The sequence below is a fragment of the Lagenorhynchus albirostris genome, chromosome 15 (assembly GCF_949774975.1).
Source record: "Lagenorhynchus albirostris chromosome 15, mLagAlb1.1, whole genome shotgun sequence".
NCBI lineage: Eukaryota > Metazoa > Chordata > Mammalia > Artiodactyla > Delphinidae > Lagenorhynchus > Lagenorhynchus albirostris.
In genome coordinates, this window is record NC_083109.1 from 51,411,499 (window position 1) to 51,424,143 (window position 12,645).

Below are 12,645 nucleotides of genomic sequence, written 5' to 3' on the forward strand. Positions count from 1 at the left end.
CAAAACCAATTTTCCCAGAGAGGTTAGCCAGAAAAAAAATTAAATGTCATTTGTAACATCTGAGGTGACCAAGATACAGAAGAGCAAGATTCAGAGGACCTGTTTGTTGGGTGAGGGTAGATCTGCTGTGAGTGCCTGAGAACAATGACCACAGGGACTTGGGATCTGACGAAGACTGACCCTGACCTCTCTCCCCTGCTGACACACTCACCCTGCTGATAGCTTTTTTTTTTTTTTTGGAAAAAAATGTTTTATTCCTCTTTGCGCAGAACAGTATATGAAGGTGGCTATCATGCTGACTCCGCACACCTCTTACACAAAAATGCTCCCTCCAGGATGCCCAGTTACCCGCCCCACTTGGAGAACTGGCAGTTAGTGGGTGGGGACAGGATGCTAAGTCTCAGGAAGGTTTCTTGCGACATTTTTGTGGGAAGTTTTGGGTCAAGGGGAGAGATGACCCAACAGTGGGTGTCCCATCCTCCGTCTTCCTGGGGAAAGCCAAATCCCAAAGGTCTTCTGAAGAAAGGCACCTCTCTCAGCGACCTAGGGAAGGGAGGCGCCCAGACCTACTGCCCGGATGTAAGGCTGAGGCAGAGGGAGGACAGGGTTAAGCAGCAGAGATCGCAGACCCAAGGCAGAGGAGTGAGGTGCATGTGGGAGAGAGAAGGGGACTGAGAGAGCCCAGAGGCCCAAGTCATAAATTCCACCCTATCCCCAGTTCTGAGCAGAAACTCTTCTTCCCAAGACTGGAATGGCATTTTAGATCAGGGACTGGCTTTGCTCCAGGGCACAGACAGGGCAAGCCAGGCAGAGCTCGCAGGGGTAGTGAAGGTGGAAAGTTAAGGTATCAGACGGAGAGACAGACACTCCCACACCGAACACTCACAGACCACAGCAGTTTTGAAGGTATAAGCCAGGATGAGGGTAAAAAATGCAGCTGTGTCTGAAATACAAAATTTTATAAGCTCTGTCCAATAATATTTAAATCACTGCTCCTTCCACTCTGTCCCCTGACTATGAGCTGTTCCCAATCTTTTTTCCAAGGCTGGAGGCCTGGGCAGTAAAAAGGAATGGGAGAAAATACCGAGTCCAGCAAGCGGGGCTGTGGCTGAGACTTCATATGCCTCTCCCCACCCGCACTCCTTCTATAGAAAAGAATTCTCTCTCTCTCCCCTTGCTGGACATATGGACTGTTGGGATGAAGGCCGGGTAAAGGCAAAGGGAGGAAAACACTCAGCACATTCTTTCTCCTGCTTTGATCTGAAGTGTAGCTGCAGCAAAGGGCACAGAAGTGGAGGAGAAAATATGGGGGATAGGAGAGCATGGGAGTATAATCCAGTCGAGCAAGGAAGAGGGTGCTTCCCCTGCCCTGTGTCCAAATCTGCTAAGAGCTTTACTCCCAGGACTGCAAAAAAGAGAAGGAACGGGAAGCGTATACGGGTTTGCGAGGGGGCAACCACAGAAAGGATGGAGATTTAAGGATCCCTGTTATCCCCGAGATGACCCTGAGAGCATCATTTGTGGGGCTGGATGAGAAGTTACAGCAGACATGTGGATTTTTTGAGGGAGTGAGGAGCCAGGAACAGTGGGGTCTTCACCAAAGGAGTGACCACTTGATCTGTTCTTTGGCTGACTGCAGCACCTGAGACACGGTCTGCTCTGTAAGGGGTACATCTTCTCCCCTTAATGCCACCCAGTGTATCACTTGCTGGGGATCGCTCTCCAGGATCACCCCTCCGTCTACGATTTCATCCACAGCCAAGAAGAGCCCCTCCATGTTCTCCAGCAGAGCTCGCTTTTCTACATTTTTTCTCAGCGTCTGGCTCAAGGAGTCAAAGAGGCAATTCAGAACAGCCATGAGCATCAGCTCATTTTCACAAGAGCTGCAGATCACATAGAAATAGAGATCGATGCTGCTTTTGTATACCACTGTCAGGCCTTCCAAGAGGGCAATTTCACTGTCAGTCCAGTGGGTCTTGTTGAAAATGTTCTTCTCAAAGGCCTTTTGCTCCTTGATACTGGGGTAGGTGTCGTAATAGTACTTGGCAAAAAGTCGATCTCCATCATTGTCCAGAATCAGGATGGCTTTGACAGTATACAGGGAAGGTTCCAAAATCAGCGCCTCCATTTTGCCCCGCAGCTGGTGCCGACGTGGAGCCCTGCTGATAGCTTTTGCTTCCTCTCGAAAATGTCAGAAAGAACCACTTAGCCAGGAGTGTCCCCCAAATGCTCTTGAACCAAAACGACAGGGACAGGGAGATGCTGATTCCGTGAGGCTTTTCTGGGTGTTGATTTCCCTGTAGGAGCTCTTTTTGCTACTGTAGTAGAATTCTGACCATCCTGGGTCAGGCATGGTTGAGTAAGGGAATCCCAGCATAGGGATTGCAGACCTCCCTGTTGACTGTGTGCCCCTAGGCATGTGTGAGCCTCAGTTTCCTCATCTGTAAGATGGGGCAATAATACCTACCTCACAGGGGTGTTGTGAGGACTAAATGTGATGAGGGTAGTAGCAGCCATGTGATGTGCATGACTGAACTGCCTTCTCCCACTCCAGTGGGGACCTAGTACCACCTGACCGTGGGGTGGGGTGGGGTCTCCCTGCATCTTCTAAGCACTGACTGAAGCCCTCTTCCCTCCCCTCCTACCTCACAGAGAATCTCATTTTAGTCAGAATGCTGTCAGCCTCCCCGCACTAGGCAAGAAAACAGGCCACTACCGATGGAGGGGCCCACCCTAAGGGCAGTCCCAGGGCTGCCTAGGTCCTCACCCCCTTCTCCTTCTCTGCCTGGCACCCTCAACTCCCCTCCTTTGTGTCTCTGTCCTCTGCTGCAGCACCTTCCTATCAGCACTGTGAAACGGACACCTCGCCAACTTGAAACAACCCCTCCCAGGTTTGTCACCTGTCCTGCTCTCCCCTGAGATTTCTTGGCCCCTGAGGGGTTGGCATTCATCTGTTTTTCCTGTTATCTCCAATTACAGTGGACCCTGCTGCCCGAACCACTCCTCCCAGCCAGCATCTGTCCCTACAATCCCTCCTCGCCAGGTGTCTCCTGATTCTCTGAAGGCCCCGTTCCCCCAACCCGCAGACATTCCCTCCTGGGATAGCCTCCTGTGGTTTCTGTGACACCAGGCTCTGCTGTCCCTCCACCTCTCTGGGCTCCAGCTCCCCCTCACCTGTCCCCATCCATGCACACCTTGGACCAGCTCGCCCAGGCCCATTGCTCCATGTGCCACATCCTTGGCTCCTGGGCTTCATTCGCCTCTGCCCAGGTGCCCACTGATGCCTCCCCTGGATGTCATCACCTCACCAACATATCCAAAAGTGAACACTCCCTCCTCCCTTGTCCCTGCTCCCAACACACATGTAATCCTCACTTCTATCGACTGCAGTAAATACCTACTGGGCCACTCCATGTGCCTTGCCCTGTGCTAGGTGGCCCGGGGTCAGCAAGGCAGCAGGGCCCTGCTTTAGAGCGCCTTCACTACAAAGACGAAGCCAACCGTTAAGCGATCACAGGTGCCACCATCTACCCGGTTATCCAACCCAGAAGCCTGCGCGTCACCCGAGGTCCTCACCCGCGTTCCCTCCGCTGCCCCCGGCCCGAGCTCAGAACCGGAGTCATGGCTTGGACCCCGGGGGAAATGGGGGGCCTTGAGGCGGGATCATCATCGGGTAGGGCGGGCCCTGAACTCTGGGCTCGGAATTGGGCAGTCCGGCCGGAAGGGGCGGTCTTCTAGGCCGGAAGGGGCGGGATTTGACGGCGGCGGCAGATCGCGAAGAATGGATACCGCCTTCACGTTGCTTGCCGGCAGCTCGCGCCGGTGGGTCCCGCGCCGCTGGAGGGGGCGGGAGGCTGCGCGGCCCGAGGCTGGCCAGGGTGCTGAGCCTCTGGTGCGTCCTTTCCAGGCTAGTGGCCGAGCTGCGTGACGCCCTGGACTCCTGCGCCGAGCGACAGCGGCAGCTGGAGCGGAGCCTGCGAGTCTCCCGGCGGCTGCTGCGTGCCTGGTACGCGGACCCCGGGACCACCCGGCTAGGCCTCCCTCGGGCCGTCAGAACCCCGCTTAGCGACCCCGGGCCGGGAGGCCCGGCCCAGCTCTCACTTCGGAGTTGCGGGTTGTCAGTGCTCCCCGCTTTTTCTGCAGGCTCTGAGACTGCGGGTCTGCTCCTAGGCCAGGCGGCCTTGGGGGCCTGTTGGGCCCTGGCCGTGCCACGGCTGCCTTGTGTCTTCACAGGGAACCAGCCGAGACCCTGGCTCCGGAGCCAACCCCAGGGCCAGAAACTAATGAAGAGGCCCCATCTGCAGGTAAACCTCAGCCATCTACCTTCTCCAGGTGCCACCTCTGGCCTGTCTTCAGACATGAAGTGGTGAGGGACCTCTACATGACTCTTGGTTTTTGCAGCATGCATACCCAGCCCGCAAGACCTCAAGGAGCTGGAGCTTCTGACCCAGGCACTGGAGAAGGCTGTACGGGTGCGAAAAGGCATATCAAAGGCTGGAGAAGGAAACAAGGCCCCCAGCCTGAAGTCTGGATCCATTGCCACTTCCCCTGCCACCAGAGCCTCTTACCCACCCAGCACCTCACACAGGGCTGGCAGCCGTGCATCAGAGACAAAACCTCCCAGGGGCATCCTCCAAACCAGGGTGCCTACCAAGGACCTCCCTGAGCGCAGGCTTCTGTCAGTGGGGGATCAGGCCTGTATGGGGCAAGGGGCTGGAGCCACCAAGCCTAAATCAGGCCTCAGGAACGAACAAATAGTCCTGTCGGCTGCTTCTCAGGCCCCAGAAGCTTTTACACTCAAGGATAAGGGGTAGGTTTCCCAGACCCTCACTAGAGGAACTACTGTCTCTACCTGATCAGATCCTGGGCAGCAGCAGGAGTCTGGGTTTGGGGTGACAGGGAGGGCAGGGCATTGAGCTGGATGTGGGCCAGGGGAACCCCAGGATGCCACCCCATGAGGGGTGGCAAGCCCAGAAGCTGGCAGAGTGGAACAGCTGGCTGTGAAGGTGCCATGTTTGATGCACTGGGGCGTGACCTGTGCCCTATCCACTTATCCACCCAGCCCCAGGGCTCCACATGAGCTCTCGAAGGCCTGGGCTCTGCTTTCTCTTCTCTCTGCCAGGTGGTACCTGGACTGGGCTGGCTCCTGTGGTCACCCTGGAAGCCCTGTCTGAGGGGTGGGTGAGCTTCATCTCTCACTGGGCTCTGAGTAGGGAGTGGGGCCTGCAGCCCCCAGAGTGAGACAGAGCTGCTCTGAGCACCGGCTTCCCTGACAGGATCCTGCTGGAGCTGCCTGAGGCCTTCAGGAAAGCGGCTTCCCGGAATTCCCGGTGAGGCTGAGTCTTGTGGCTGGGTGAAGGGGGAGGGGAGACCAGGGGAGTGTGGAGAGCAGGGAGGCTGAGGCTTCCCACTGGTAAGACTTCCCACGGGTCCCTTGGCTTTCTTTGCTGGGTGGTGACACTCCACATTAGGAGAGTCAGCCTCCCTAGGACGGCTGTAGTCACCTTAGACTCAGCCAGCAGCTTCTGAGGCCCCAAGGCACTTAGTGTCTCCAAGTCCCCATTTGTCTTCCTTGTGAAGATGACAATAATAGTACCAGCTTCTAGAGGTGTTGTAGGGGTTAAACGAGGTGGTGGCTTTTCGGGTGCTTGTGCTGTGCCTGGCACAGAGCCAGCATCCAAAGCTCTTACCAGACATTTTGGTCACCAGTCACTGCTGGCTCCTCTCCCCTTTTCCTTGAATTCTCTCCTAGCATTTCCCAGAGTGGGTCAGCTCTGTCCCCTTTTCATGGACAGTGTCCCCCTCGGTTCCCCAGGACACCCAAAGGCCCCTCCTGACATTCAGAAGAGCCAGACACCCCAGGCTGGGGCTGCTACCCTGGCCCTTGCCTACTTCTCGTGGCCCAGCCCAGCTGGCTGTAGTAACCACGTTGCTTTCTGGTTTGTGGGCTGTGCATGTGTGTATCCCAGCCTGTGGGCCCAGCTCAGCTCTACACAGACCAGTGATTCTGTGGATGCTGCTACCACCGCCAAAACGCAGTTCCTCCAGAAAATGCAGACAACTGTATCCTTGCGGGGCTTGGGGGAGTGAGGGGTGGGGGGCAGAGGTTCTGGCTCTAAACCTGGCGAGTCTGAGGAGGAACAACTCCAGGAAGGGCCAGAGCTACTCCAGGACCCAGCCCTTGGGGAAAGCGGAGGGGCCTGACCACAGGGGACTTTCCATGACCCTCATGCAGTCAGGCTGGCCTGGCCCCAGGCTCAGTGCCACCGAGGTGGAGGCAGAGGTGCGGCACCTGCAGAAGGCCTGCTTGCTGCTAAGACTTCGAATGGGGGAAGAGCTCACGGCAGGTTAGTGGGCCCTCAGTTGCGTCTCTGGTCAGGGTGGGGAAGGCTTCAGGACCGGCGTGGACCTGGCCTGCTCCCCCTGGCTCTCGTGTAGACCCCAAGGACTGGATGCAGGAGTACCGCTGCCTGCTCACCTTGGAGGAGCTGCAGGCCATCGTGGGGCAGTGTCTCCACAGGCTGCGGGAGCTATGCACAGGTGAGGCCTGCCCCGCCCGTGCTGAAGTCTGGGGTCAAAATCCTCTAGCCACGGGGTGGTGTTGGGACTTTAACAGCAGCTTGGGAACGGAGGCAGGCGGTCAGGACGGCCCTTCCCTGTGTCACCCCACTGCATTCTGAGTTCTCTGCAGTTGTGCTGTGGAGCTGGCCAGCACAGCACCCCTGCTCCAATTTCTCTCCCGACACACAGACCCCACCACTCCGAGTAGCTTACTTATTTATCCAGTTATTGAAAAAGTGCCTTGTGACAATCAGAGAGGTACTGGCAGATGCCTGGTATTGCAAGAGTTAGTTGTTTATGGACAATAGGGCTTCATACAGGAGGCAAGGGGAGACTTTGCACCCCCTTAAAGGGGCCTGGGGAGGAGGTGCCTGGCTTGTGCCCTGTGACGCCATATCCCCTGTCCTCGCAACAGTGGTGGAACAGCAGCTGGGGCCGTGGCCTGAGGGGAGGTTCCCCAGGGCCTCCTTGCCGTGTGGAGGAGGAGCAGACCCTATCTGGAGCCCCCAGTTGCTTCTCTACTCTAGTACCCAGGAGCTGCAGACCCTGGCGGCCCTCAGGCTGCGGGTGGCCATGCTGCACCAGCAGATCCACCTGGAAAAGGTACTTCTAGAGTAGGGAGTGGGTGACTGAGTGTCGGGGAGCCGTGGGCCCTGGGGAGGACTCTAGGTCTGGAGCCTCATGAGGGCTTGGCCTCAAGAGCCTATCTGTGCTCCTCCCACCAAGACCCACCAGGGAAGGGTGGGAGCTGCTGGGCCTGTGCCCCTGTGAGGGTGCTGGAGCTTCTGGAGGAGGGATGGGCTGGGGCATGGTGCCTCAAAGCCGGCCCTGGTTTGAGCCCTCCTCTGGGGGCCCTGGGCCAGCTGGGACAGGGCCCCCTTGAGACCTTGGTCCTGCACCACCCACCAGGTCCTGATGGCCGAACTCCTCCCCCTGGTGAGCAAGCAGGAGCCGCTGGGGCCACCATGGCTAGCGCTGTGCCGGGCTGTCCACAGCCTGCTCTGTGAGGGAGGCCAGCGCTTCCTCACCATCCTACGAGAAGATAAGCCTGCTGACTGAGCCCTTCCCATGGCCAGGCCCACCCCCAGTCCCCCAGAACCCTGCAGCAAAGGCAGGCTGGCTCTGCCTCTAGCCTGACTGTCGGTGAGAGCCCCCCTTCCCTAGGAGGAATCAAATGAATGGGCATTGAGGGGACTTTCACTGGTACAGTGAGCCAGGGGCCCAGAGATGCCTGTACCCCCTTAGGAAACCAGGTTTCCAAGGGGCGGGGACTGCCCCCTGGCTCTTCCTGAGGAACTTAGGGCCTTTCTAATGGCTGCTAAAGCTGCTGGTCAGGGCTCAGCTTGGCTTGGCTTTCCACAGGCTCAGGAGACCTGAGACTGGTGAGGGCTTTTCTTAGCTACTTCTGTTTTCTCTTGCTGTACACTTAAAAGCTACTTGTGTGACATTAAAACTACTTTAGAAAGTGTATATATTTAAATCATACCAAGGTGCGACTTGGTGCATGTTTGTTTTCTTCTTTGTGTTTATTATATACCAAGAATATATCAAGTATATTTACCAAGAATAGGCATATCCCTTGTGTACTGAAGGGAGGGGGCAAAGCCACTCAAGGTGGGCTGCCCTGGGGACTTGCCTCATGCACTGGCCCTAGCATACCTGAAACCTCTCCCCACAAGTGCCTACATTTGTACCGGGCTTATCAAAAGACAAAAAAGCCACAAGCCAGTATTACAGTGGACGTCCACTGTCTGCCCACAGCCATCTTTCCTGGCACCCATGCCCACCACCTGCTCCTGTGCCATTGCTGTGGCTTATGTGGGCCCCCCAGACTGAGTCCACCCCTCCCCTGCTCCACTGTCACTTCCAAGGCTCCTACCTCCCCTGTTGAAGGAGGCACTGTTTCTTGGAAGGCAAGAAAGTGTAGAGGTCAAGGTCACAGCCTCTGGGTTTACAGGTCACACATCTTGGGTTTACATCATGACTTGTTTGCTGCTCTGGGACTTCCAGCAAGATTCTTGAAGACTCTGAGCCTCAGTTCCCAGTGTTGTCCCCACTGTCATACTGGGGTAGTGGTTATTACCACTGGGCTGAAGATGAATAAGATGGTGTTAGATGCTTCACAGCTCTGCACCCTGGTGAGGGCTTTGAGGCAGCAGTGTCCCTTTCATGAGCCTTTAGTGAGTACCTGTGTGGACCAGGCACAACCCTCAGAGCTAGGGCAGTAGCCCTTTGTGTGGACAGTGATGTGAGACCAAATAACACCTGCTTCTGCCCTGAGAAGCCCAGGCCCAGGAGGCAGATGACTCCTGGAGAAGGCCAGGTTTTCTGCAAGCCTGATGAAGTGCTGCAGGTATGGGGGATGAACTGGGTGAAGTTGAAGCCGCCTCAGGGTAGCCCCACCCTGCAGGAGGCCCTACTTGTAAAGGGCCCCACAGTCCAACAGGCCAGAAACCTTGGACATGGAGTCCCAGGTCCTTGGAGCTGCTGGGGACCAGATGACAGACCAAAGTAGAAAATGAAAAATCAGGGCCCTCACTGCACTAAGGGGGCCTCCAGGGAGTGGAACTCCAGAGCAGGAAACCAGGGAAGGGGAAGAAAGAGAGGGAGGGAGCCTGGGATACAACCACCTCCTTCTGGCCACTCCACTGCTGCCTCCAGAGCTTATGTCCAGGTGCTGGGATCTGGAGGAACCCTTAATCTCCAGGGCAAATCCCACCACCCCCCTGTTACTGGCCACCCCAGAATCCGTAGCAGGTGGTCTTCACTGCAATTATTTCACCCACTGGTTGTCTTAGTTTATTGTGCACTTTATTGTCAGGGATGCTGTCCACCTGCATCTCTAGCTAAGCGCAGATGGGCACCCAGAGGTTGTTGACTCAATGACCCACCTGGCCAGTCCTGGGCACTGGTGGTGTCCTGCGGACCTCTGTGGGCACCTGGGCCTTCATGGGCAGGGAGGTGCCAGCAGATAACATGAGGGGAGAGATCTGGGTAGGTCCCAACACAAGGCACCCAAAGCAGAAAAGGGAGACCCCCTGCGAGTTAGCGCCCGCCCACCTCGATTCCACACCACGCCAGGAGGCTGCAGCGAAGAACTGTCCCCGTGGCGTCACTGCATCGCCGGCCAATCTGCTCCGACGTGGCGAGCAAGCGGGGTTGCAGGGGGTGCCCACACCCACCCGGAGCGCAGACCCCGCTTCGGTAGCATGAGCGCGGCCGAGCGCTCGCCCCCTGCGCCTGCCAAGGCCCCTGAGCCCCCCGGGGCCCTACGCTCGCTGCTCTTGGCCACCGGCGTCGCGGGGGGCTCTTGGCCGCGCTGCGTCCTGCCGTTCGGCGCCGTGGTTCTGCTTGCAGGCGCCGCTGCCACGGCCATCACCTTCTCGCTGCGCGGACCCCGCCTGGACCTGGCCCAGGGCTCGGCGCGGGCCTCGGGCTACTGGCCGCCGCCTTCCTGTGCTGGCGCGCATGGCGGCGGCGGCGGCAGAAGGCCGGGCGCGGGGGGCGGCGGGAGCCGGGGACGCCCTGAACCCACGCGCCAAGCCCTCTCCCCTGCGAGGTCACGGCGAGCCGGCGCCTCCTCCCTTCGGATCTCGCCTGGGCCCGGCTGGCGCAGTGCCAAGCGCGTGTGGCGGAAGCCTCCTCCCCAGACGCCGTCCCCAAACTGTTCTGAACCCTCAGGATGCCCAAGCTTTGGGCACTTCGAGCCATCTCCCTCCCCTCCCCCGACTCAGCTCTCCCGCTCTCGCACCCGCCTCCGCCCATGTTGCTTTTGAGCGTTTCGCTTGGCGCGCAGAGCCGTCCTGGCTGAGCGCGGGGCTGGCGGCAGTCTGCATGGCACGGGGGGCCTGCAGGGTATGCAGGGTCCTGGGCGGCGGCGGGCCGGGGACTTGACGTGGCTACCCTCCTCGGGGCGAGGCACAGTGGTCTGTGTCCTCCTCCCCTAGCTGTCCAAACCCCACTGGTTTGGAAGCCCCTCGAGGCAAAATAGGCGCTCAGTAAATGTTTGTGCTATATATGAACAAGTGGTGGCTTGCAAAAGTCTGGTGGGGACAGTAAGTCCTGGGCTAAGCCGGGAGTATTTTATCAGTTGGCCTTTTAAGAGAAAGACCCCAGCCCCCTGAGACATATCAGGACCCCCCTCGGTCCCTTTTCCCCCAGAGAGGTTCCTGGAGCCCCAGAGCTAGCAGCTGTCACTCTGAGTGGGGGCAGGGGAGGGGAGGCCTGCAGCAGCCTGAGGAGTTGCAGGTGGGGAACTAGAGGCTGAGCCTCTTCTAAGGTGCCAGGAAGGGGCAGGGCCAGCAGAGAGATGTGAGGTCTGAGAGGCCCTAGTCAAGGACTGGGGACAGATGGCTGAGTCCCAAGGAGCACTGAGCCTGGGTGGGGGGCTGTGAGGAAGGCCCTCCCTAACTCCCATCACACCATCTGCCAGGGCTGCCCCCGGGGCCAGAATAGAAAGCACACCTAGGGCCACTCCAGAAAAGAGCCTGGGCTGCCTGCAGCCACCTCCCTGGGGAGCTAGTGGGGCAACGACGCTCTGGGCCAGGTACCTGCCTGCTGACCCTGATGAACACTCTGCAGGATGAGCCCTGGGGGCCTTCACCCACACCAGAGGCCACCAGATGTTCTGCACACCCTACCCCCAACTCACGAGGAGGCTGTGCTGCACACAAAGTCTGCAAGGCTCGGGAGGGGGAGCTGCTCCCTGCTTTCCTCCTTCCCAGCAGGAGTCCTGAAGTCCAGACAGCCAAGGTTTCCCTGGTGTCTTGTCTCAGGCCCTGGGGAACCACTGGCTTGGGCCTGGGCATTTCTCCCCCCTGTGGCCACCTCCTTGCTTCTAACAGTCCGAGAAGGATCTATCGCACCTCCCTCTCTCCCACCAGAGCTCCCCCCATCCCAAGCATGTTTGAGGCTGATGATCAGAAGAACCTTGAAGAGAATGGTTGGGAAGGTGCTCTTTCTGAACTTGACCCATCCCAGAGCAGAACGGTGTTCCCCGCCAGCTACCTCATTCGTGCATGGCTGTTTGTTATAAGGGACACATTCTCTTTATTGGGAAGTTGAGGGACAGGCCCCAGTGGCACCTGCTTTGTGGGGTGAGGGGCACCCTCAGCCTTCCTGTTGCTGCCAGAGAAGAAGAGAGAGGCCAGCAGCCCCTCTGGCCCTCCTGGCTTAGTCTTTCCAAAGTCTCCTATTATCCCTTCAGTCCCTTCACCCCTCACCCCTGCATTTGTGCTGGTTAGGCCTGGTGAAGGGCCTGACCAGAGAGTGTCAGTCACTCCAGGTAGCCCATCAATCACCCTGTCTTCCTGCTGCTCCTTCTCCAAGGTCAAGCCCTCGTGTGTCCTCTTCTCCTTCAGTGTCCCCTGGGAGGCTTCTATGTCCTCCTGCTCCTCCTCTCCTAAATAGCACAAGGATTCTGCTTCTCTCCATCCTCTTCTTATCTGTCCTTGCAGTGTCTCTGGCCCAACCGAAGGTGGCAGCCCCGCCTACACAGACACACCCATGTGGTGTCCTCCACTGACAGCTGGGCTTGGCCTGGGATCAGCCTCCCATCTAGAACTTCAGGCCTCAGAGCTGCTCCCAGGTGGGATATATTCCCATGTTCCCTGCCCCCTTTGCATGGGGCTGACCCTTCCTGGGATGCTTTGCCTCCTCCATCAAGGAGAGACTCCAGTCTGTTGAGCTCCCTGGCTACATCCAATACCTATGTGGCTCATGAAATCCCAACAGCTTGGCAAAGTTGAATAATAGGCATCTGGCTGATGAGGAAACTGAAGCTTGGGCAGGTTGAGGAACTGAAACCACACAACTAGAAACTGAAGCAGCTTGGATTCAAAATCAGACCTGGCCCCAATCCTGGGTTCTTTTTACTACAGCAGACTGCTGCCCTGGGGACACCCCACAACCACCAGCCCAGCTTGGCTCCCTCTGTGCTGTGTGCCCTGTAGGGACCAATGGGAGCATGAGGGTCCCACCTTCAGATCCAGGGCCCAGCCTGCCTGATGGGCCTGAGGGAGGAGGCAGCCAGACCCCCACCCGGCACGTGGCACAACCCCAGGAGCAGTCAAAGCCTGGAGGCAG

General features: G+C 57.9%; 2 protein-coding genes across 6 annotated transcripts; one reads left to right on the forward strand and one right to left on the reverse strand.

Moving 5' to 3' along the window:
- Positions 1-58: 58 nt before the first annotated feature.
- LOC132505194 (coatomer subunit zeta-1-like) lies at positions 59-2,700 on the reverse strand. Its single transcript, XM_060123131.1, has one exon. It carries the CDS (start codon positions 2,126-2,128, stop codon positions 1,595-1,597), a length of 534 nt encoding a protein of 177 aa, XP_059979114.1. The 5' UTR covers positions 2,129-2,700; the 3' UTR covers positions 59-1,594.
- Positions 2,701-3,771: 1,071 nt separating this feature from the next.
- TEDC2 (tubulin epsilon and delta complex 2) lies at positions 3,772-8,046 on the forward strand. Of its 5 annotated transcripts, none has more exons than XM_060124040.1 (10): positions 3,772-3,822; positions 3,908-4,006; positions 4,234-4,304; positions 4,402-4,810; positions 5,277-5,330; positions 5,970-6,063; positions 6,236-6,347; positions 6,439-6,540; positions 6,977-7,164; positions 7,471-8,046. In XM_060124040.1, exons 1-10 carry the CDS (start codon positions 3,782-3,784, stop codon positions 7,618-7,620), a joined length of 1,320 nt encoding a protein of 439 aa, XP_059980023.1. In that variant the 5' UTR covers positions 3,772-3,781; the 3' UTR covers positions 7,621-8,046. The 5 variants fall into 5 exon arrangements, with proteins under 5 accessions (XP_059980023.1, XP_059980027.1, XP_059980025.1 ...); XM_060124044.1 differs by having other exon boundaries at positions 7,089-7,164; positions 7,471-7,603; XM_060124042.1 differs by lacking the exon at positions 6,977-7,164.
- The last annotated feature ends 4,599 nt before the right edge of the window (positions 8,047-12,645 follow it).